This window comes from Arvicanthis niloticus, chromosome 5 (genome assembly GCF_011762505.2).
Source record: "Arvicanthis niloticus isolate mArvNil1 chromosome 5, mArvNil1.pat.X, whole genome shotgun sequence".
NCBI lineage: Eukaryota > Metazoa > Chordata > Mammalia > Rodentia > Muridae > Arvicanthis > Arvicanthis niloticus.
The window spans coordinates 36,721,074-36,746,014 of NC_047662.1; the positions used below are offsets into that span (position 1 = coordinate 36,721,074).

At 37.9% G+C, this 24,941-nt stretch overlaps 1 protein-coding gene across 5 annotated transcripts in view; it reads left to right on the plus strand.

The window, feature by feature from the left end:
* The window catches only part of Mast2 (microtubule associated serine/threonine kinase 2), a 161,667-nt gene that overhangs the window by 22,396 nt on the left and 114,330 nt on the right, over positions 1-24,941 (plus strand). For 4 of the 5 annotated variants that reach the window (XM_034501899.2, XM_034501900.2, XM_034501901.2 and 1 more), the window contains exons 2-3: positions 5,795-5,942; positions 10,546-10,688. In XM_034501899.2, coding sequence (XP_034357790.1) covers positions 5,795-5,942; positions 10,546-10,688 — 291 coding nt within the window. Of the gene's footprint in view, positions 1-3,966; positions 4,064-5,794; positions 5,943-10,545; positions 10,689-24,941 lie in introns of all 5 variants that reach the window. The other variant, XM_076934398.1, reaches the window with a different exon arrangement.

The window sequence follows — 24,941 nt, forward strand, 5'->3', positions numbered from 1 at the left end:
TGAATTTCAAAAGTAATGCTACTCAAATGATATTTGTCATGACATTTGGGATGGGTCCTAACTCTTGAACCCTGAACCTCCGTCAGATAATTTGAATGGGTTATAGAGCATCATTCGTTGTTCCAGATACCTATATAAATCCTTTTGTATACTCAATACATTAGTAACTTTTTTTTGCTAGATGGTTAACAAAAATAGTTGTCTTAATTCCTTGTGTCAATGCTATTGCAGAAGCAGTGGTGCTAGCAATTAATGGAATTAAAGCTGTTATACCAGCAATAATCAAGCCTGCTACCCTCTTGCCTGACAAGGCCATCCTCAATTACCTATACAGGTGGAGCCATGAGTCCCTCCCTTTCTGTTCATGGGCTGGAGATTTTAGAATGGCTACTCCACCTTGTTTCTTAGGACCATTTGCTTGAAAATTTTTTTTCTAGCCTTTTACTCTAAGGTAGAGTCTGTCTTTGTCACTGAAGTGGATTTCCTGTATTCAGCAAAATGCTGGGTCCTGTTTACATATTCAGTCCATTAGCCTATGTCTTCTTATTGGGGAATTGAGTCCATTGATGTTAAGATATTAAGGAACAGTGATTGTTGCTTCCTGTTATTTTTGTTATTAGAGGTGGAATTATCTTTGTGTGGCTATCTTCTTTTGGATTTGTTGGAAGAGGATTACTTTCTTGCTCTATCTAGGGTATAATTTCCCTCCTTGTATTGGAGCTTTCCTGCTATTATCCTTGGTAATGCTGGGTTTATGGAAAGATATTGTGTAAATTTGGTTTCGTCTTGGAATATCTTGGTTTCTCTATCTATGGTAATTGAGAGTTTTGCTGGGTATAGTAGCCTAGGCTGGTATTTGTGTTCTCTTAGGGTCTGTATGACATCTGTCCAGGATCTTCTCGCTTTTATAGTCTCTGGTGAGAAGTCTGGTATAATTCTGATAGGTCTGCCTTTATATGTTACTTGGCCTTTTTTCCCTTACTTCTTTTAATACTCTTTCTTTGTTTTGTGCATTTAGTGTTTTGATTATTATGTGACGGGGGTATTTCTTTTCTGGTCTAGTCTTATTTGGCGTTCTGTAGGCTTCTTGTATGTTTATGGGCATCTCATTCTTGAGGTTAGGGAAGTTTTCTTCTATAATTTTGTTGAAGATAATTATTGGCCCTTTAAGTTGGGAATCTTCATTTTCTTCTATACCTATTATCCTTAGGTTTGGTCTTCTCATTGTGTCCTGGATTTCCTGGATGTTTTGTGTTAAGAACTTTTTGCATTTTGTGTTTTCTTTGACAGTTGTGTCAATATTTTCTATGGTATCTTCTGCATCTGAGATTCTTCAAATCTCTTGTATTCTGTTGGTGATGCTTGTGTCTATGATTCCTGATTTCTTTCCTAGGTTTTCTATCTCTAGGGTAGGCTCCCTTTGTGATTTCTTTATTGTTTCTACTTCTATTTTTCTGTCCTTGATGATTTTTTTCAATTCCTTCACCTGTTTGGTTGTGTTCTCTTGTAATTCTTTAAGGGGTTTTTGTGTTTCCTCTTTAAGGGCTTCTACCTGTTTACCTGTGTTCTCCTCAAATTCTTTGAGAGTGTTGTGTCCTTCTTAAAGTCCTCTATCATCATCATTAGAAGTGATTTTAAATCTGAATCTTGCTTTCCTAGTGATATGGGGAATTCAGGACTTTCTTGTGTGGGAGAACTAGGTTCTAATGATGCCAAGTGCCCTGGGTTGCTGATGGTTATGTTCTTGTGCTTTCCTTTCATCATCTGGATCTCCTTAGTGCTATCTGCCCTGTCTCTGACTGGAGCCTGTCTTTCCTATTATCTTGGTTGTGTCAGAGCTGTGTGGGGTGTGTGTTACTACTGGGGTTAGAGTTGGGGCCCATGATCTGCTCAGTGCTCAGGTGCAGACTGGAAGGAACCAGTGCTTCGGACCAGGAGTGACTTCCTGGGTCCTAGTGGGTCCCAGTTACTCCCTGTTTGGGGCAGGTGTTGTTGTCTCCTTACCTAAGATACTGCCCGGGTTAGAGCTCATGGGAGGCCTGCTTCCTCTGGGTTCTGTGAGATTGGGTGCAGATCTGCCGCCCGGGATCTACTCAGTGCTGGGGCCCAGACCGGAAAGCGATAGACTTAATTTCAAGTTAACATCTTATCTTTTAGCAGTTTAACATTTAAAAATGTTTAAAGTTACATTTATTGATATATTTGTGGGTATGTGTACCATGGCATGTGTGTCGAGGTCAGAAGACAGCATTAGGGAACCAAATGAAATACATTCAAAATACTTTGTTCATATCATGTCTTTTGTAAATCTGTTGTATGCTGAGTGAGCAATAACAATTTGATTTAAAAATGACCATTTTAAAAATCCCTTTTAATCCTGGAATTTTCTAAGAAAAGGACTATATTGTTTTTCCTTTTTTTTTTTTTTTTTTTTTGAGGCAGGTTTTCTCTGTATAGCACTGGCTGCTCTAGAACTCACTCTGAGGACCAGGTTGTCCTCAGACTCAGAGATCTGCCTACTCTGTCTCCTGGGTACTGGAATTAATGATGATGTGTGACACCACTACTCAGTGCAAAGCTTTGTTTTTCAAAAGAGCGTGGGAGTGGGGTGGGGGAGGCATATCTAGAATGATAATTCCAATATACAATGTTTTAAAATATGTTTAATTTTATGTATGTTCATATGTGTATATACATGTGAATGCAGGAATCTGTGAAAGCCAGAGGCATTGGATCTCTTTGGAGCTAGTTACAGGCAGTTGCAAGTTATCTGATGTTGGTGCTGTGAACCAAATTTAGGTCCCCTGCAAAAAACTGTATAACTAACTTCTGAGTCATCTCTCTAGCCGTGTCTTAGAACTTTTGCTGTAGACCAGTCTTGCCTTAAACTCAGATTCATCTGCCTGGGAGAGAGGGTAGTGCTGGGATCATTATGTTCTGCTTTAGCTCTGTTAAGTTTTAAAACAGTGTAGAAGTATAATGGCCATAGATTGTTTTGCTTAGTAATTTTTTGGAAATTTGGCAGCAGATTAAGTTTTGCCCTCATTGTTTTTAATTAATGAACTTTTATTTAAGGTTCAGACATGGTGGGACAAAACTTTAATCTCAGCACTGGTAGGCAGAGACAGGCATATCTCTGAATTCAAGGCCAGCCTAGACTACAGAAGGAGTTCTAGGATAGCCAGTGTTATACAGAGAAACCCTGCTTCAAAAAACAAAACAAAACAAAAAACAAAAAAACAAAAACAAAATAAATGGGTATTTTGCCTGCCTGCATGTCTGTGCACCATGTGTGTACCTGGTGCTCACAGAGGCCAGAGGAGGGCATCTGATGTCCTGGAATTGGAGTTAACTGATGATTGTATCTATGGGTTGTATCAGTCACCGTGTGGATTCCTGGAATTTAACCCAGCTTCTCTGGAAGAACAGTCAGTGTTTTTACCTGCTGAGTCATCTAGACAAACACTTTATTTACTATTGACTTATCTTTCTAGTCTCTGCCCTTGCTACTTTAGACTCACAAAGATGCATTTAAAAACGCAAATCTTTAAATACATGAAAACAATGATCATGAAATATGTGACACGATTACATTAAATCAGTATATTCAGTAAAAACAAAGTAGAAAGTTTTATCTCTTTCTGAGATGTGAGAAAGGGCCAGTAAAAGTGAGATGAAAACTGTATATAGCTTGTTATACTGGCTTGCGTCTGTCCTGGTTATAGAGCTACTTAGAAAAAAGATGCTTTTAACATGGAAAATTTTAATATCCCTTTTCTCCCTCAGGCCTCAACAGTCTTTGATACTCAGTTTTGTTCTGTGTGAGGCAAAGGAGGAAGAAGTAAGGTTAGAGAAAGGTAGATTGGAATAGGAGGCTAAGAAAAGTTAGATATCTGAGAATTTATCTATAGTTATAGCATAACCTTCTTCACCTTCCTCTTCCTCCTCTTTTTGTTTTGTCTGAAGACCAGGAAGGCTTTGAACTCAGAGACCTGCATGCCTCTGCTCTCTGAGCACTGGGAATAAAGCTGTCCACCACCATACCTGGCAAGATTTTTTTAAGGTATTTTTTAAAACATGGATTGAGTTGTAAAAAACTTGGGTCTGGAGAGATGGAAATGGGGCTCGAGAGATGACTCGGTAGTTAAGAACACTGGCTTCTCTTCCAGAGACCTACATTCAATTCCCAGTAGCTCACAACTGTTTGTAACTCCAGTTCCAGGGAATCCAGCACCCTTAAACATACATGTATTCAGGAAAACACCAATGCACAGAATATAAAAATAAAAAATAAACCAAACCAAACAAACCTCTTATTAATGTTTTTATAAATTGCTAATTTTATGATTTTTTAAAGATGCTTTTGAATTAAAGTAGATTGCCTATGCATGATAGCTAAATAGCAGCAGGAATAGAAAACCCACAAAACACACTCGGGAATATTTCTCACTGAGTGAAATCTATAGCCAGATTATCTTTAGGTAGATCAATTTCTAATTTTGCAAATATTTGCAGCTTGAATTAATACAGTTATATATAAAATTAGCTTGAATACCAACTGACAAATTTTCTCAGTAATTTTCTCTTCCTCTGTTTTATACTTAGCAAAATTGTTAGATTTTTTTTTCTATACTGACTTAAGATCTCTGTGTTGGATGACATTTATGTACTGCCTTTTTGAATAGCTCTCTCATTTCATGACCCTAGGGTTGCTTTCTACCATTGAATCTTGGGCTTGTCCTGCACACTTTTAGTAATATAAGGAGGCTCAGGACACCCTGTATGTGCATCTTTCTGGCTGAGCCAGAAAAGTTTCTTCCATCCCTTGAACGGTGGGTTATGTTTTGTTGATTCTTGGGGTGAGGGAATTATACCTTATGAAGGTGTTCCCTTGTTACTTTCACCCTGTTGGGATGAAGAGGAAAATGTCTCATCAGCATCTTTATGATCAGGCATTCAAAATTTAAACTAAGAAACATTGTAGTAAGCAGAAGCCACAGGAAAATACAAAAAAAAAAAAAGGGGTGGGGAAGGGAGGGAATAAAAAGAGAAGTAAATTAAGCAAACAGTTAGAATTGCACTCATTATGAGTAAGTATATTATATTAAAATGTCCTAAGTTGTCTTGTGGGCTAATTCTTTTATTTTTCCTTTGGCACTTCATGTTAACATTTTATGTCCTTCAATAGCATACTAAGCAGTATTGAAGAGACATGTTTCTGATCCAGGTATATTACTCTTGAGTGTTTACTCAGAAGACTTCAAGTTAAACTATCAGAAGTATTTGTACATCAGTGTTTACTGCAGTACTTTTTAGGCCAGTAAGGTGTCTGCAAGTAAAGGTACTTGCTGTCAATCCACATAATGGAAAGAGAATGGATTCCTGAGAGTTGTCTTCTGATCTCTACACTTGTACTGTGCATTTGCTTACCCCCTCCAATATCTGAATACATGTTTTTTTTTTTAAATTGGTACTTTAAAATTTTATTTTTATTTTATATATTATTGGTATTTTGCTTGCATGTATGTCAAGTGCATGCAGTTCCTGTGGAGACCAGAAGAGGGCATGGGATTCCCTGGGACTGCAGTTAAGAGATGTTATGAGCTGCTGTTTGGATGTTGGGAATTGAACCCTGGTTTTCTGGAATTGCAGCTAATGTCCTTAACTGCTGAGCCATCTGTGTATATAGCTCTAATGACACTTCTTAATTGCAATGAATGTTGTATGGATGTTTAATATAAAGTTTGTTAGAAAAGTTACTAAAGATTCATGTTTCACTTCTTTTTCATTGAAGGATATGGTTACTGGACTTAGTCCCCTGCTCTTCAGGAAGCTTAGTAATCCTGACATATTTTCAGCTACTGGAAAAGCTAAACTCCAGCGACAACTTAGTCAGGATGACTGTAAATTACGGAGAGGAAGCCTGGCCAGTTCTCTGTCAGGTAAATACCAGACTTGGTTTGTTAATGGAATGTGGGAAATGGCCACACTAGTATGTGGTACACAGTGTGCTAAGCATGCGTAGAACCTGGGTCCAATCTCCAGAACCAAAAAGTGGGGATGGGGGTGGGTAATTGTGGGACTGTGTTGTTAATATGTAAAGATGTATCAATTGATTTGTCATCTTGATAGCCTCTTCTTTGATATGTTCCCAAATGCTAGCCACTTGAACAGCATAAATATTGTTAGCTAACTAGTACTCTTGGCTATTCCAGGATGATGTTTGCTCCTTTTACAACTTTGTAGATTTTCACAGCCTTTTCTTATCACCCTTACCTCCCCACCTGCTACCCATGATGAAAAAACCCAGGGTCTTATATATGCTAGCCAAGTGCTCTGCTACTGTGCAAACTCCCATAATTATCTTCCTGCCTCCTGTAAAGAAAAGACAGTTATAAAATCCAATATACAAAGTTATAAAAGAAGTTTTAGTCCAGGTTGAAAACAGTTAAGATACAGTAATTTAAATCAGTCAATAGACTATGAAAAACAAAAGGAGTATGGCCAGTAGAGAAGATGAGTAGAGGAAACAAGTCCTGCTGTGTGCTCCTCCCAGTAGTCAACAGTTGTCATCTCTTTTCTTTCAGTTCCTTTTTAGTCATGTTCCCCTTGGCTTTATCTTTTCACTATTGTGCTTTCATTTTCATTTTGTGATTTCTGCTCTTATTTTTCATAGAACTCTGCTATTTTTTAAGAACAGGATTATCTTCTGATTGTCCATGATAAATTGAACTTTAAAAAAACCTACTGATCTGTGTAAATGTATGGGTGTATGGGTGTATACTGTGGTGTATGTGCATGTGGAAACCAGAGGACAATTTTTAGGAGTTGGTTCTTTCTATCACAATGATTTGGAGGATCATTGAAGTTATCAGGCTTGGTTACAAGTGCCTTTACCCTGTGAAACATTTGAATAGTCCTGTAAATAGAGTTTTGAATTAAGGATTAAAAGGTAAAAACAAGCAGTGTGGTGGTGGGGAGGGGGCCACACACCTTTAATCCCAGCCCTTTGGGAGGTAGAAGCAGGCAGATCTTTGAGTTTGAAGCTACTCTGGTCTACAGAGCAAGTTCCAAGACAGCCAGAGCCACACAGAGAAACTGTCTGGAAAAACCAAAAGTATACAAAGAAAGAAACAAAGAAACGTAAAAAGAAAAACAAAACAAACTGCTTTTAGATAGATTGTTGGATAGAAGGTGTAGCAGTTAAGAGCACTTGTTCTTGCATATGACCTCTATTTGAGTCCCAACAAGTTGCCTCATGACCATCTCCAGTTTGAGGGGATCTTACTCTTCTGACTTTCGCAGGCACTAGGCATGCATATACATACACATTCAGGCAAAACATACATATAAAGTATATAAAATTTTAAAAATATTAAAAAAAAAAAAAAAAAAAAAAGAAGAAACCTGTAGGCACTGGGGGGACAATTTAGTTGCTTAGGCCATGGGTAGTAGTATCACTTAGAATCCCAGTGCTGTGGAGGTTCTTGGAATTTACTGAACTGTCAGGCACACAGCCTAGCCTACTTGGTGAGTTCCAGGTCACTGAGAGACCTTGTCTCTGTCACACACAAAAACAGGTGGATAGTACCTGAGAAAGGACATCCAATGTTGTCCTCTGGTCTCCACATACATGTATACCTTCATACACACATACATTTGTGCACACATACAGTTTTTAGCTCAGGCTGGCCTCAAACTCACAGATCCTCCCCTTCCGAATGCTAAGTTTAAAGGTATGAGCCTGGGCCTTTTAATTTTATTTTTAAAGTTACGTAGTTAAATTCCTCACCCTAAGTTGGTGCCAGCAAGGGAATTAAATTCTTGTCCTTTGGAAGAGCAGTAAGTAGTCTTAGTCACTAAGAAATCTCTCCAGCCCCTTTTATTTTGTTTATTTTTTTGTGTCAGGGTCTATATATAGTCTTGGCTAGCCCGGAACTAGCTATGTAGACCACATAGCAGACTTACCCCCTTTGTTCCTCAAGTGCTAGGATTAAAGGTGTTCACTACCACACTGAGCTTTTTTTCACTTTAGATTAAAACATTTTATTTTATATGTATTTATGTTTGTGAATAATTGTGTGCCTGGTTCCCAAGGAGGTCAGAAAATGGGGGTTGAGTCCCCCAGAACTGAACTCACAGTTAGTTGTGAGCAAGTGCCCTTAACTGTTGAGCTATCTCTTTAACTTTTTCTTTTAATTTCCTAGCAACACTAGTTCCTGTGCTATGCTTTGTAATGCTAAATCTGTTCTATTCTGTGTGGAAATTTTAGTGTTTTAAATTGTGGAAATTAATTGTTTGACTATCTGTATTTTTACTTAACTTGACTTCAGCCTTGTATCTTTTTTATTTTAAATTACTTATTAACTTATTTTATGTTTAAGTGTTTTGACTGTGTGTCAGTGTACCAGAATTGGAACTGGATTACAAATGTTAGTCACCATGTGGGTTCTGGGAATCAACCATGCTCTGAACCTCCTCTCCATTGCCTCAGCCTTGTATCTTGCCTTAGGTATTTTAATTTCTTTTTTTCTTTTCTTTTCTTTTTGTTTTTTGAGAGAGGATCTTACTGAGTATCCTTGGCTAGCCTGGAACTTGCCATGTAGACAAGGATCACCTCAGAGTTCATGGAGATAGATCTGTCTGCATCTACCTTCCAGGTGTTGAATAAGGCTCATGTCACCATGCCTAGCAGTTGTTTTCATTTGTTAGTACTGCACCTATCTCAGATTTTGTTGGGAAAACAATTTTTGCTTAACTTGATTTCAGGTAGCTTTCTTTAGTCTTATATAGTCTGTACCTTTCTTTCCCTGGTTTTGATAGTTATATTCTACCTGTCTGCTTTCGATCTTTCTCTTTGTCTGTCTGTCTGTCCATCTGTCTGTCTGTCCATCTGTCTGTCTGTCTGTCTGTCTGTCTGTCTGTCTGTCTATCCTGTTGTTTAGTTTTTATATTTATTTTATATGTATATATATTTAAAATTTTATGTGCATTGTTGTTTTGCCTGCATGTATGTCTGTGTGAGGGTGTCAGAAGCCCTTGGACTGTAGTTATAGACAGCTGTGAGCTGCCACGTTGGTGCTCTGAATTGAACTTTGGTCCTTTGGAAGAGCAGCCAGTGTTCTTAACTACTGAGCCATCTCTCCAGTCCCCAAAGTCATTCTTTTTAAACTGTGTTTTTGTTTTGTTTTTGATGCTGGCTTGGTTATAGGGCTTTGGTGTATAGCTTATGCTGTTCTCAGACTCAGTGTGAAGCCTAGGTGGGCTCAGACAGTTCTGTCTTCTTATTCTGAGTGTTGGGATTACATGTTGTCATCAGGCCAAGCAGATTGTAGTCATTCTCAATTTTTATTTTCTTCTTAATTTTAATTTTCTTTGTTTGGTTTGCTGTCCAAATGAATTGGATTATATTTTGTTTGCAACAAAAACAAGAAAAATCTAAATAACTAAGGTTTTGCCATGTAGACAGGAAGAGTTTTCAAGTGAACTGAGTAATTAAGATAAAGCCAATGGAAAGTGCAGGGTATAACAGTGAAGTTGAATAAGGGAAAAATGTGAAAAGAGTAGGAGATGAAGCCAGAAAGATACTCTGAATTTTGGAATTTAAAAAAAAAAGATTTATTTATTTTATTTATATGAGTACACTGTAACTGTCTTCAGACACACCAGAAGAGGGCATTGGATCCCATTACAGATGGTTGTGAGCCACCATGTGGTCATTGGAAATTGAACTCAGGACCTCTGGAAGAGCACTCAGTGCTCTTAACTGCTGAGCCATCTCTTTGGCCCAGAATTCTCTGTAGAAGATAAAAAGTTTGACTTAATTCTTTATAAACATTGGGAAAGCCACTAGATGTCTCTTAAAGGAAATAAATGTCATAGTCACATTGATTTTGGTTAGTAGTAGTATGAATTATGTGAAGGGGGAAATGGGACTGGTACATCCCTTGCAAAAACCATTGCAATTCTAGGCGTTCATAGGCAACTTTTGCCCCTGAGATGGGATCTTATTGTATTATCCTGATTGGCTTGGTACTTGCTATATGGCCCAAGCTGGCCTTGAACTCTTGTTGGCACCACTTTGTCTAGCTTGACTTTCACTTATATTTGCATACAATTAATGTAGTTGGTAAACCTGGACTGAGCACATTGAACCTGGTGAAAACAGTACAGATTCAGTATTTATCTATGAAACCACAAGCCTCAGAACCCTTTTGAATACTATTTCTTCTACTTATTGCACTTAGGTAGGGTAATAGTCCTTGGAAAACTCTTAAGTCTGCTGGTTTAAGTGTTCTGGTGAGAGATTAGCATGGCTGTGAATATTATCGGGACTAAATATACTCAACTCACTTTAGGATTTCACTTGCATTTCTCATCATCAAGACATTTAATTTGGCCATGTCAAATTCTTACGTGGATAAGTATGAAACTCTCTTGTTTTGTGTCAATATTATTTTGTCCACCTGGTAGCATTTTATTTGTATCTTTTCATTCATTTGTCAATATATAATTACATGAATGTTTTCTGCCTTTTGTTTGAAGGTAAGCAGCTGCTCCCTTTGTCCAGCAGTGTACACAGCAGTGTGGGACAGGTAACTTGGCAGTCTACAGGAGAAGCATCAAACCTGGTTCGAATGAGAAACCAATCCCTTGGACAGTCTGCACCTTCCCTTACTGCTGGCTTGGTAAGTGTAAAGATTTAGGATTGCCATATGAACCTTTGATCCTCATTTATCATTGATGTTTGTTCTATATTCCTTTTTAAAATTTTAATAATTTCTTAAAGTGAACAAGATTGAAATTTTAATTAAATTTCTGATCTCTTTATAACTTGTACTTTATAACTTGAATAACTGATTAGTGATTATCAAAAGAATAATTGAGTATGTTTGTAATTTTTTTGTTGTTGTTTTGTTTTTGGAGACAGGGTTTCTATGTGTAGCCCTGGCTGTCCTGAAACTCACTCAGTAGACCAGGCTGACCTCTTCCACCCTAGAGCCAAGATAAAAGGCATGCATCACCACACCTGGCTAGTGTGGTTGTAACTTTAATGAATATCTTTCCTGAGAAAACTTTATATATAAATAATTAAAAATCTTATGAAGTTGTATTGCTTCTGTGTACTGCTCTCGAAAATACTGGACACCTAAATATGTAGTGGAGAAAAGAATCGGCTCTGTCTTTTAAATTTTTATTTATTTATTTTTGTGTATGGAGCTGGGGTACCAGTGGAGGTCAGAAGAGGGTATCAGATGCCATGAACCTGGAGTTACAGGTGGTAGTGAGCTGCTGAAGTGGGTGCTGAGAACTGAGTTCAGGTTCCCTGGAAAACAGTAGTTGATCTTAACCACTGAGTCTTTTTCCCAGCCTACCTTCTCTGTATCTAGTCTTTGTATGCTAAGCTGGTCTTCATAAAGGTTAAGATTTTTATTTTCTGCCCTATTACCTGCTTTTTGTGGACCAAAGATAACCATTGATGCCCCACTAATCTCATAGTATTCTGTTTGTCCTTTAGGACAATGCATACTAGTAATTTTGAGGATACAACAACAGAAAACTTGGTCTTTTAAAATGTAATTGTAATCATCTATATCTTGGGATAAGCCTTTTGGGTCAATAAGCATGGAGTCTTCCTGGGACTTCCATGGATTCTTGTCCTGGGAAATTCGGGCAGATGGAAGAAGAGTTCCTGTGTCAGGTAGAAAGATAATTTGTGGATCAGACGATTTCCTGGTATCACTTGAGTTTTCCTGGTATTGCTTTGAATTTAGAACTCTTAGAAATGGAGTGATGACTATGTTTCTGAATTATGGTTTTTAAAGGTAGAACATATTTATTATACATAATTTACATTATATTGCTCATCCATATAAAGTATATTTCATGATATGTTTAGCTATCATTGTATTCAGTGTTCGAACATTATTATTACCTTAGAGAGAACCACCTACATTTCTTTTTATATCACCTCCTCACATGCTGATTCCCTAGTTCTAGGCAGCCACAGATGTATTTTCTACAGCTATAGGTTTGCCTATTCTATGTATTCAGTTTATGGTTTTGATTCTTCTCATATAAATTTAATCACATGATATGTGGTCTTTATGATTGGCTTTTTTTTCCACTTCAAATGTTTTTTAAGGTTCATTCATAGTGGATATGTCAGTATTTAATTTTTGTTTCTAAGTAATATTCTTTTATATAGACATATATTTTTATATTTATTATTTGCTATGTACTTGGTCTGCTTCCACCTTTTGACAATTATGAATAATGTTTCTATGAAATAGATTTATTTGTCTTACGTGTGTGTGTTACCATTTATATATTAACAACTTTTAATTATTTGAAGAATTTTGGTTTCTTTATATGTTTTGTCATTTTTAGCTATCATTTTGACTTTATTCATCCAGATAAGAGTAAAGTAGTATTTTGTTACTTTGTTCACCTCCATAATAACTAAAAATGTTGATCATCTTTTTATGTGCAAATTGGACGTTTTATATCTTCTTTGAAGAAGTGTCTGAATTCTTTGCTCATTTTAAAAATGGAGTACTCTTACTTATCTTCTTCATTTATTTATTTACTTAATTACTTACTTACTTTATTTATTTATTTATATTTTATTTATTTTTTGTTTTTTTTTTTTTGAGACAGGGTTTCTCTGTATAGCCCTGGCTGTCCTGGAACTCACTCTGTAGACCAGGCTGGCCTCAAACTCAGAAATCTGCCGGCCTCTGCCTCCTGGGATTAAACGCGTGCGCCACCACTTATTTATTTATTTTTTATTGACTTGATTCTTGTTATAGTTGGCTCTCTGAATTCATGAGTTCTGAACCTGCCAATTGAATTTAGGAAAAAAAAAACATTTTAGAAAATTCCAGTATAGTGGGATGAGTTTCTTGGCCCACCAGCTCCCATATAAGGGGACAGAAACCTTTTATTAATTATGAAAGCTTGGCTTTATCATAGGCTTGTTCCCAACTAGCTCTTATACATAACTTGACCTATTTATGCTAATCTATGTTCATGTAGCCCATTAGTTCTCCTCAATACCTTAATCGCCACATGTCTAGCTGGTAAGTTCTTCAGCCTCTGACTGTTTCCCAGAGTTCCCATCTCTGCTGTAAGTCCTGCCTATTCTCTCCTCCTTTGCTATGGGCTGTCAGCTTTTTATCAAACTAATCAGAAGGTGAGGGATGTGTATTTTGTAAAATATGATGCAGGTGCTGAGCTATTAGAATAAAGAAACCAAAGTCTGGCCTGTAATCTGATCATCTCTTCTTCAGGTACAAAAATTAGTATTTGAATAAAATATCCAATTAAAAACATGCAAAAAAAGAAAAGGACAAAATTAGCATTTGAATAATATAAGGACCATCTTTACATAGAGCACCAAAAGATCACCCCAACATTCTAGGAAGTTTTTAAAGATGTTAAACTTGAATTTCCTGCATACCAAGCACTACCCTAAACTCTAAAGTCACTTGAGTAAAGTTCTGTGTTCTGAGCACACCCTGTTCTTATCCGACTGTATTTTTGGCTTTGATTTTGTCTTTGCTTAACAGTGTAGATGTTTTGTTTTTGTTTTGTTTTCATTCTACACACATTACAATAATAACCAGTTATATAGCATTGATATTATGGTAGACATAAGTACTTGAGAGCCTATTTGAAGTATATAGAGTGATGTGGTTGGGTCTATGTATATAGTATTTAACAATTTTTTTTTTTTGTTGTTGTTCTTGTATTTTTGGGCCTGGGTTTCTCTGTGTAGCCCTGGCTGTCCTGGAACCCACTTTGTAGATGAAGCTGGCCTGGAACTCAGAAATCTGCCTGCCTCTGCCTCCCAGTGCAGGAAACCAGGATTAAAGGTGTGCACTACCATGTTGGGCTTTCTTTTAGATATGTGTATAACTGTTTGCCTGCATATCTGCATATATATGTATACCTGTGTGTATATGTATATATGTGGTGTGCATATATATATACACACACACATACATACATACATACATACATATACATATATTGTAAGACTCTGGTGAGCAGAACCTTAGTTTATCAGTGACCCCCTGAGTGAATAACACAGAGCTGGGGATTGTTTCAAAAGCAAGAGGAATTTTTACTGTTCCAGCATGCTGGGGTCATCCTGCATCCAAAAGGAGAGGTGACCCGCACAGCTCATTCAGCAGACATTTATACAGTCTCCAGGGGTAGCATAGAGAAATAGCAGGTAGGCACAATATGATTGTTAGAATAGTGTGACTTTTTAACTGATTGGTCTTTAGGGAATGAAGTGGCAGGGACTTTCCTTGTATACTAAAGACAATTACTTTTGTCCTTCCTTCCTTCCCTCCCTTCCTTCCTTCCTTCCTTCCTTCCTTCCTTCCTTCCTTCCTTCCTTCCCTCCCTCCCTCCCTCCCTCCCTCCCTCCCTCCCTCCTTCGTTCCTTCCTTCCTTCCTTCCTTCCGGTAGGCAATTGTAGCAATGCATTTTCTCATAGGACTGATTTTACTGTGTGACAGGGTTTGTGTAATGGTGTGTTTTTATTTTTATTACTTTGAGGGGGTCGGTCTCTCTCTCTCTCTAGCCCTGAACTTCAGAAAAATGTAATATTAGCCCATAAGTATCTTTTTTTCCTAAAATTCATGTCCCCCTTGTGTGTGTGTGTGTGACATGCAAGGCCTAAGACCTCTATTTGACCTGCGCCTTGTAGTCATGTAGGGCAATCACCCTCCACAGGTAGAGGGTGTGACTACAGGCCTCAGGCCTTGGAGAGATTTCCATTATTAATGAGTTACCTAAAGGCCAGAGGGTGTAGCTAATTAAGTGTTCTTCCCCAGTCTCTCCTCTCTCTTCCTCCCTATTTAAGTCAGGCCTGCCCTGGCTTAAGTGGTGGTGGTGGTGGTGGTGGGGGGGGGGGGGCGGGGTGCGCACATCCAGACCATCTATCATCTGTTATGTCAATAAAGCTCTTGGAACCCCGGACTTTCTTGTGTCATTGGGTCCTGCCGTCTGCTGCCGTGGCCTGGAGGACTTCTCTGCGTTCCAGCCATGGGAAGCCAAGAGAGTAGAACAAGAGGACACTTCCCATGGGGTGTAGCCAGAGCGCTCTTCCCCCAACCCCCACTGGCTGGCTGCGTGCCCACAGTCTCCATTCTGCTGTGCCCCTCCCCCCAGTGGTGTCTGGGGGCCTCAAAGGAGACACTGGACCTCTGGGTCCACTCAAGAGCCCTGCGCCCCCACAGAATCAGGCTGCCCAGTACCCGCGCGATGTTGTGCGGAATGAACTCAGTCAAGGTTCCCGCGCCCCAGTCTCTTGGAGCAGTGGGAATCACCAACCGCCCAACAAGATTCAGAAACCCATGCCAGCGACCACATTCGAGCCATCATTCCCGCATAATCCTAGTGTTTTGTAGGAGGCAGAGGCAGGCAGATCTTTGTGAGTTCAAGGCCAGCCTGGTCTACATAGATAGTTTAACTAGCCAAGGATACATAATGAGACCCTGTCTCAAAAACCAAATCAAACCCAATACAACCGACCCGACCCGACCCGACCCGACCCGACCCGACTTGCCCATACTAACTGTTGTATTCATTTGTTTTGCTTTTCAGTATTTTGATGTGTACTTGTACCACCATTTCTTTATCTGCTAGCATGTTGATGGGTTGCATTTGTAGGTTGGTTTGTTTGTTTTTTGAGACAGGGTCTTATTTTTTATTCAGCTCAGGGTACTTGTAGTTTTATTGCTTAGCTCACTGAATGCTGGAATTGGATGTTTAAGCCATTATTAGGCTGACTCTTGATGTCATATGTCTAGGAACTTTTCACTTATCCTAGGTCTTTAAGATTTTCTTTCTTTCTTTCTTTTTTTTTAAGTTTTGATTGACTGTGGTGTGTGTGTGTGAGTGTCTGAGAGAGAGAGAGAGAGAGAGAGAGAGAGAACGTGCACATGTGTGCTCAGATATATGTATACATGTGTATGCATATGTATGGAGGTCAGAGGTCTACTTTCAGGAATCAGTTCTCTTTTTTATCAGCACCTCTCCTGTTTTTTTTTTTTTTTAAAAAAAACAAAACCAAACTATAGTTTTATAGTTTACACCTAAACTGTTGGTCTAATTTGAAGTAGTTTGTATACAGTGCAAAGGGTAGTCATTAGTCTATTTTTAGCCTATGGATGTATAGTTGTGGCATAATTTATTGAGAAGCTGATACTGTAGTGAATACCATTTGTATGTTTGTAAAATGACAGTATATTTGTGATGGCTTATTTCTGGATTCTCTCTGTTCTGTCCTAATGGACTGCCTTTTAATTACCATACTGCCTTCATTACTGACATATTAATACTAGGTTGAGTAGTTCTTTATTTCTTTTCTTTCAAAAGTTTTTAGTATTCTAGTTTCTTTCCCATATAAGTTTTAGGATGATATTTTTTTATATATAGAAAAGTTTTTAATGTAAATATTATATTGAAATGTATCAATCAGATACCGAAATGCCTATAAACTATCTTTCATACTCACCACAAAAAGAACAGTTTTGGCACTTGATTTGTAGGATTTCTTTTCTACATACTAAGACATTCTCTAGCAGAAACCAGCTGAGTGTAGTGCAGTTCAACTTCACCTGGAACTAAATACCACCTGAAATTAGCCTTTGATCCCACAGGCCAAGGCTTTATTTAATACTTCCCATTTTTCAAAAGCAAGTCTTAAGCCCCAGGTTATATTGGTTTTGAGCCTAGCTTTAATGGCTGAGATAAGAGCTCCCAGGTTATTTTATGTGGGCTTCTAAATCACTGGCTATGGTTCTCATGACCCCCTCTTTAGATTTGATAATTAGCTAGCATGGTTCAGAGAACTCAGGAAATCTGTGTTAGCCTATCTATTATAAAGGAGTAGCAGTGGATAGAGATGAATCACCAAATAAAGAGAGTGAGGTATGTGGGAATATACCAGAAGTGCCTTTAAAATTGGAATTTAAAGGAGAAGGGCACAGTTGTCATCTTTACTAACTTCATTTTGTCCTATTCTGTTCTCTTTTCATTATTTCTCTTCTACAGCTTCCTGTAAGCAGTCGTCTTGTGCTTAGAATAGAAATGATTGTTTCTCTGATAGTGGAGCAGAACACTGTGAAAGCAGAAATGCCCCAGAACCATAGTCTTACTCAGATTGCTATGCAGATGCATACTTTCTGGTTCACTACTGTTGTCCTTTCCTTTAAAATCCTAATGCTACTATCCTAATGGGCAAGATACTATAGATAGCTGCCTTTTCAGTCTCATCAAACCCAAAATAAACTCCTTTCCTGTCACAACCCTCAGAGCCAAGCCTCTTTAACAGAAACAAACATGGAGCTTTCTTTCATTCCTTTTCTGGACACATCAACCTTCAGTCACTGCCATATGTTTAGCCCCTAAAAGCTCTCTGAATTCTTAGGTCAAGGATTTTTATGAAAGCATTCATAAAAGCATGATTGATTAGCAATACAATTGTAGTCTGGGGAGTCAGGTGGGTAGTTCTCAGTTTCTGATCTTTGCATAATCTTCATGGTACTTAATTTTTATTCAGAGTCTCAGTAGGAGTCTTACTAGAACAAAAACCAATCTATCATTTAGGAAATTCCAGTGGAGTACAAGCTCTTTTCTTTTCTTTTCTTTTCTTTTCTTTTCTTTTCTTTTCTTTTCTTTTCTTTTCTTTTCTTTTTTAAATCAAGAATAGAGATTAAAAACTAAAGTAGATGGGCCAGAGAAATGGCTCAACAATTAAGAGCACTGGCTGCTCTTTCAGGGAGATAGGTTTTATTCCTTTCACCCTTATGGAGGCTCACAGTTATCTGTAACTCTAGCCAGGGGACCTGATGTCCTCTTCTGGCCTCTTGGCCAGCAGACATACATGCATGTAAAACACTCATAGACATTTCTTGCTCTGAATCATAAAATCATAGAGAGTTTGGTGCAAATTGCATTTTACCAAAAAGTGCAGTATGTGTTTTTATTTGTTTAGATCTTTTTTATTTATTTTGAGGTAAGAATCTCTGTGTAATCCTGACCTGGAATTCACTTCGTAGACCAGGCTGGCCTCTAACTCACAGAGATCTTCCTGCTTCTGCTTCTTGAGTGTCCTGATATTAAGATGTGTGCCACCATGCCCAGCAGATACTGATTTTTAAAAATATGTGTGTGTGTGTGTGTGTGTGTGTGTGTGTCTGTTTTACTTGCATGCATGTTTGTATCACTTGTATGCCTGGTACCTACTGAAGACAAAGAGGGCATTAGATCACCTGGAACAGAAGTTGTGAGCTGCCAAATGGGTGCTGGAAATGAAACTCAGCTGAGCCATTCTCCAACCCTACAATGTTTATTTTATTTTTTCTTCTGAGGCTAAGTGTCTTGAGAGAGATAGTTAGATAATGTAGGACCTGGAACTCAGAAAGGTTCTAATAAATGTGTGTTGAACAAATATCTAAATGTGTAAATGGTTCTTCTTGTAAGAAGCCTTAGGAAAGCCTTTTCTGACAAGAGGTACTGTAACCCAAGTTGAGTATGTGAGAGTCTGTACTTGCATGTGCAGTTGTACAAACATTTTATTTGTTTATATTTTACAAATATTTTGTAGTTTTTGTTGTTTTGTTGTTTTTCTTTCTCTGGACTTAATCTTGATTGAAAAATTAATTCTTGGCCTATGTGATTTAGTTTCTTTTGCTTCTGGGATATGTGAAATACATCTCATTGTGTAGTTGAAAATAGTCTTGACCTTCTAGTCTTTTTGTGGCCTCCTTCTGAGTTTTGTAGCATTACAAATGTGCACCACCATGCCCAGTTTTCCTCATTTAATTATTCTAAAATACAGTAGTACTTCCCAGGCTTGTCAGCACCTCTGTACATGCCTCTACCTTTCCCCTGACCTTTAATCTTTACTTCTCTCTAAGTATAAAGTTCATAGTTGATTAACTCTTACTCTACACATTGTGATAAATTTTTTACCCTCATGTTTTGGTTAGTATATCTTGTAAATTTTTCTGGCAACACTTTTATTTCTGTCTTACCAAGTTCTATGAAAACTAGAGGAGTAGATTAGTGGCCCTATCCATCCATCCATCCATCTATCTATCTATCTATCTATCTATCATCTATCTATCTATCTATCTATCTATCTATCTATCTATCTGAGATTAAAGTATAATTATGTCATTTTCCTTTCCCTTCTTCCCTCTAGTCCTTCACAGGTTTTCACCTTGCTCTCTTATATTTATGGCCTCTATTTCCTTCTTCTTACCTCCCCCCTCTCTACGAGTACTTCTAAATGTATAAACACACGCTCAGTCTGAATGTTACTTATGTGATTTAAGGGCTGACACTTGGTATTGAGTAGCACATTTGGAAGAGTTTTTTCTCCCACTCCCGCTCTCAGCATTCCTTAGCTGCCTGTAGTTCTTTGTTTATGGGTGGGACCTAGTGAGATTCCTCCTTATATGTTAGCATGTCTATTGGGTCATCCTTGTTTAGGCAGCATTCTTGATAATGCTCTATGAGTTTTGCTTTTTAAAACATTTCTAGGAGTCAAAATTCTCACAGCAAACTCATTGTTTTTTTCTGTGACTCTTAATCTTTTTATGTGCTCTTTAGCAATGGTTCCCAATCCTTAAATGTAGGAGTTACACTGTAGATGTATTAGTTGTGGATGGCCACCACATAGTCACTTGCTCTCTGTGTTTTGATCAGTTTTGATTTTCTCTAATGGGCTCCATCTGTAAGGAGATCCTATTTTGATGAAGGATATATTTTATAAAGTCTTAGGTTCCAGTGGTTTTCACTAGTAATCATTGCTGGTTTTGTTGTTGTTTGTTTGTTTCATTTTGTTTTTCTTCTTTCAAGTTACACTGCTTGTGGGTCTCCCTGCTGTCATGGATTACCAGCCTATTTGGTCCATAAGGGCAGAGGAAGCAGAGAAGTTTAACAGTGGGTTCGGAAGTCCTGTGAATACATATGGTGGAGGACCACACCTGAACTGCCTTTCAGTAGGCAGTTCAACTTTATTTAGGGCGATTGAAGGCTGGGGGAACTAAGGGTAGGGACATCCAGGATGGGCAAAGGTCATTGGCTGGGGTCTTAGGGTACCTGGCATGCCTCATTAGCGGGGGGGGGGGGGGGGCCGGGGGGGGGGGAAGCTCTGAGGGCACTCCGTGCTGCCTAAACAGGTTTTGTCATAAGAAAATTGATCCTATAAACTAATTGTGGCTAAGTGGTATTCCTTAGATAAAGGTGTATGTGTGGGCTTAGAACTCCCTGACAAGGTAGAGAATGAGAAACTCTGGTCATGAAAGAAGTCCTTTATTACATGCCGAGCCCCAGAAGGGCTTTGGTCAGTGGTAGATTTTGGCCTTAATTAGCAGTTTCCCCACACCTGTTCTTTTCCTGTGTAGCCCAGATTGGCCTTATACTCTTGATCTTCCTTTCTCTATCTGGGTTTTAGATAGGTGCTACTACATCAGACTTGAATCTTTTTTTTATATATTTTCACTTTCATTTTTCTTAGTTCTCTAACATTCTTGCTATCAAGTAATTTTCTTATTTTACTGGGGAAATTATGACTTGGAATCTTTGGCTTCTTTTACTGTGAGGTTAAACTTTAAGTATTTTTCTCTTGTTTCTGTTCATGCTCTGGATCTCATTTCTTCTACTATACACGGTATTCATTTGTCTGTGAAGGTAGGAAAGAGTTTAGTTAGAGAGGCTAGAGATGGCTTAGCACTGTCTCCTTTTCCAGAGGACCAGGGTTCTGTTTCCAGAATCTCCATGGTGGCTTATAGCTGTCTGAAACTCTAGATTTATCTAATCAAACACTGTCTTCCAGCGTCTTCTAGCAGACATACATGTAGGCAAAATACTCATACACATAATATAATAAATAAATTGATAAATTAAATTCTTAATTTTCTCATCTTGTACTCAGTTTGAGGCCCACTGTTTCTGGACTTTGGCTCCTGACACCAACCTACCCTTTAAACTACTATCAGTAGTTAAAGATACCAGTGGCTTCGAAAAGTAAATTTAAGGGATCCATGGGCTTCTCTGCAGCTTGTTTTACTGTTGAGTAAGTGCTTCTTTTTAGTAGCATTCAGTCTTGGGTTTCTTCCTGCTTCTTTGATAACTCATCTTCAGTTTCCTGTGATTTAATCAGTTCTTACAAATGCTATTTCAATACCAACTATTTATTAGGAGGTTTCAAAGTTTATAAAAACTTTAACAAAATGTTAGACTGTAAAGAATTCAGGTTGTAAGAGGAAATTTTGGGCAGAGCGTACACTCTATGCTGTCAGATACTCAGAATTTTAAGACGTATCAGTGAGTAGAGGTTCTTACTGTTAAGCTTAACAGTAATCTGAGTTTAATGTCTAGAACCTATATGGTAGAATAAGTTAACCTATTCAGGCAATTCTATGTATACCCCTCTCCCATCCAAAATAAACAAATGTTAAAAAAAAAAAAAAATTAGGAGCCTGAGAGATGGCTCATTGGTTAAAAGTGCTTAACTGCTCTTGCTGAAGATTTGGTTCCCAGTACCTATATGACAGCTTACAAACACCTGTAATTTTAATTATAGGGTATTTGACAACTCTGGCCCATGTGGGCACCTGCATAAACATGATGCACATAAACGCATACAGGCACACACATAAATAAATAAAAGATAAATCTCAAAAAAAAAAAACCCTTTCCTTAAAAAAGAAAGCATTGATATTTATCATTGCAATGGCCCCTTTAAAACAACATATAAGGTAAGTTGTATTCCTGTTTAATTACAAAGTATATGGAGAGAGAGAGATTAAGAAACTTCATTCTTCCTGATTTGAAGACTAAGTTACAGTAAGGGATGGAGGTAAAGTCTACTCTTTTGTATTATGGGGCAGGGCTCTGAATACCTAGGAAAGGAGCTGGTTTGGGGGTTTTAAGGTAGTGCTGAGTGTAAGCTGCCTTTAAAAAAAAAACAAACTGACAAACAAACACAAAAACAAAAAACCCAAAACAGATTTTAACTATATGTAGCCCTGGTTTGCTTGTAACTCTGTAGACCCTGCTATTCTCAAACTCCAAAGGTTTTACCTGCCTTTACCTTCTGAGGGCTGAGATTAAAGATGTATGCCCCCATTCCCAGTTAGAAGATTTTAAATTCTGCACACTCTTTTAGGTATAAAGTCCTGTTATAAACACTGCTATTTCTGTTAAATTAACCATTCAGTACCCAGATGACTTTTTCCTTGAAAGTCTTTGCAGCTTTCTCAGTGTAATGAACGAACTCCTCTTAACCCCTGTAGCCTTTTGTTTTGTGCCTGATAAGAACTTGTGTTAGGTCATTACTTACTTATCTTCCGCTTACACTGTGGATTTGAGTTTTTCTCAAAAGTTTATTAGTAATTGTTGTTATAATCTTTCCTATCCCTATTTCAGGAGTTAGCATAATAAATGATTCCTTAGAAAAATGAATAGGAGTTTTGAATCTTTAGCCTGAATAGCTTATTAGATTGTACTTTAAAATATTTCTATAAATTGGATTTGAATGGCCGGGTGGTGGTGGTACATGCCTTTAATCCCAGCACTTGGGAGGCAGAGTCAGGCGGATTTCTGAGTTCGAGGCCAGCCTGGTCTGGTCTACAGAGTGAGTTCCAGGACAGTCAGGACTACACAGAGAAACCTTGTCTTGAACCCCCCCCCCCCCCCCAAAAAAAGGATTTGAATGAATTAGATATTATTTCTCTTGATTTATGCTCACTTATGTATGTTTGGGTTAGTAAAGTTAGCTTGATAAATTCTGTGTCTTTAAAAGTCTGTGACTTTGTAGACAGTAATATGCCATGTCTGTTCAGGTCTTACTTGTTTTCTCCATAAGACATACACTGGTTGTTTAAAAGCAGCTGATAGAGGAAGGGGATTGGATTTATTAGCTTTCACAATGAATGACTGACTACAGTGGTTGTGTTAAAGGACTTAAAATTTTTTGATGAATGAAAGAGAGCTGCACCTTGCGTTGTACTATTTTTAACTGTGAGGCCAACTCTTGTTCTTCTTGTAGTCTGTTATAAGAGGATCAGAAAAAGATCTTTTAAATAGAACTTCCTTTAAGCCCAGACTTGGTTGCAGCTGGCATAGCTATAGAGGGCAGCTTTTCCTCTTCGTGGGATACACGCTGAGTCTGCCCTATAGCTATTGGTATGTTTACTCCTTAGAGAATATTAAGGCTGATTTAGGTGTTCTGTACATACCCTTTTCTGTCAAAATAGGAAATTTGGATTAATTTCTGGAATTCTTTGTGGGGTTAATATTTTTTTGCAGTTTGTCCTATAGTTTGAAGAACAATGGTTGTAGCTTAGAAGGTTAATAATCATCTTGATAATGTAGCCCTACTTTCACTAATTTTCATGTGATTTATTAGAAGATTCACCAACTTGTTTCAATTTTTCCTGGGATTTTAACAATTTCTACAATGCTAGAAAATTTAAACACTTATGAGTGTTTAAGTTACAAGTCTTATCATAAGAGATAAGCTTTTTAATCTTGAAATCTAAAATAATGTGTTTTGTTCCATGAATTAAGGAGTAGACATCTTTAAACGTGGCTGAAGTTCTACTTCAAGTATGGCAGGCAGTGACCAAAGAAATAATTCTGAGTTTATAATAGCTTGATGAAGCTACGCTTTTGCTTGCTGTGTCCTTTTAGACATCTGGTAGAATCGGGAGCGTTTCCTGTGGCAGCACTGTCAGCGATGAATAGATGAATGAATTCATCCATGCTCAGAACTCACAGCACGTGGACTTTTATCTTCCCAAGGACATAAAAGAGCCGAGAGATCAACCTTAGCTGTGGTCCAGGCTTCTGGGTGGAGGGTGGGGGAAGAGGCTTTGGGACTGTCCAAGAAGGGAAGATCTGCATATCTAGCGATAAAGAAACAAAAGAGCCTGTGACAGTATGGAAAGAATCTGACATTTGCTTTGTCTGTACAAAGGATGAAAGGAATTTTGCCGACTTAGCCAAAACAATAACTGGTTTTGTATCAGTTTGAGCCTGAAAACTGGCAGCAGAATAATATGGTCTTGTATATGTTATTTTTTGAAGCATATTTAGCTTAAGAAATGGATGTGGAATGGTTTTATTTTTGGAAAGGAAAATGTGACACCGATTTTATGAGCTTAGTAGCTGTAGGTGGAGACTCTTGTTTTGTTTGCCAAACCTTTTTAATAAGCAGTGAAATCTGGATAGCAAAGATTGCAATTGCTTTTCCTGAGACCTTTGTTTTTTTCTTGGTACTTAAGATAATTTCAGACAAAGGAGGCTATGTATGGAAAAGAAAAGCAAATATCAAGTGTTTTCTCTGTTTCTGCTTTGATTCTAGTGAGAGCTTTCTATATTTTAGAATTAGGCAATAATTGTGTCCTGGGTTACTGGGCACAGCCTGCTGTTCTGAATGGACTGTTTTGTTTACCTCTTTATTCAGCAGTAAGTAGGTGCTAGTAGTTGGTGTCCGGGGAGTGGCTTTTTTTGTCTGATATTTGCTATGGATGATTCCAGTATTCTGAGAAGGAGAGGTTTACAGGTGAGTAAAAGAAATCCTCTTTTAAAATGCTGTTAGCATCTTTTGAAGATGTATCAGATTGTTGCAATTTCATTCAATGCATGGGGGAAGGGAGGTGTCAGTAAGTACTTTATTCTGTCACATATATTTACAACTAGAGAATTTTTGTTAAGACCTTGCTATTTTTCTTTTAATTTCTTTTGTTTTATCTTGAAATGGGGTCTTGGTATGTTACTCAGGTTAATCTCCAACTGCTGGGCTCAAGTGATCCTTCTTTCTCAAGCCTCCTGAATAGCTAGGACTACAGGGAGTGTTACCACACCTTTCTTAGCTATTATTACTACTTTTGATAGAAAAGTGC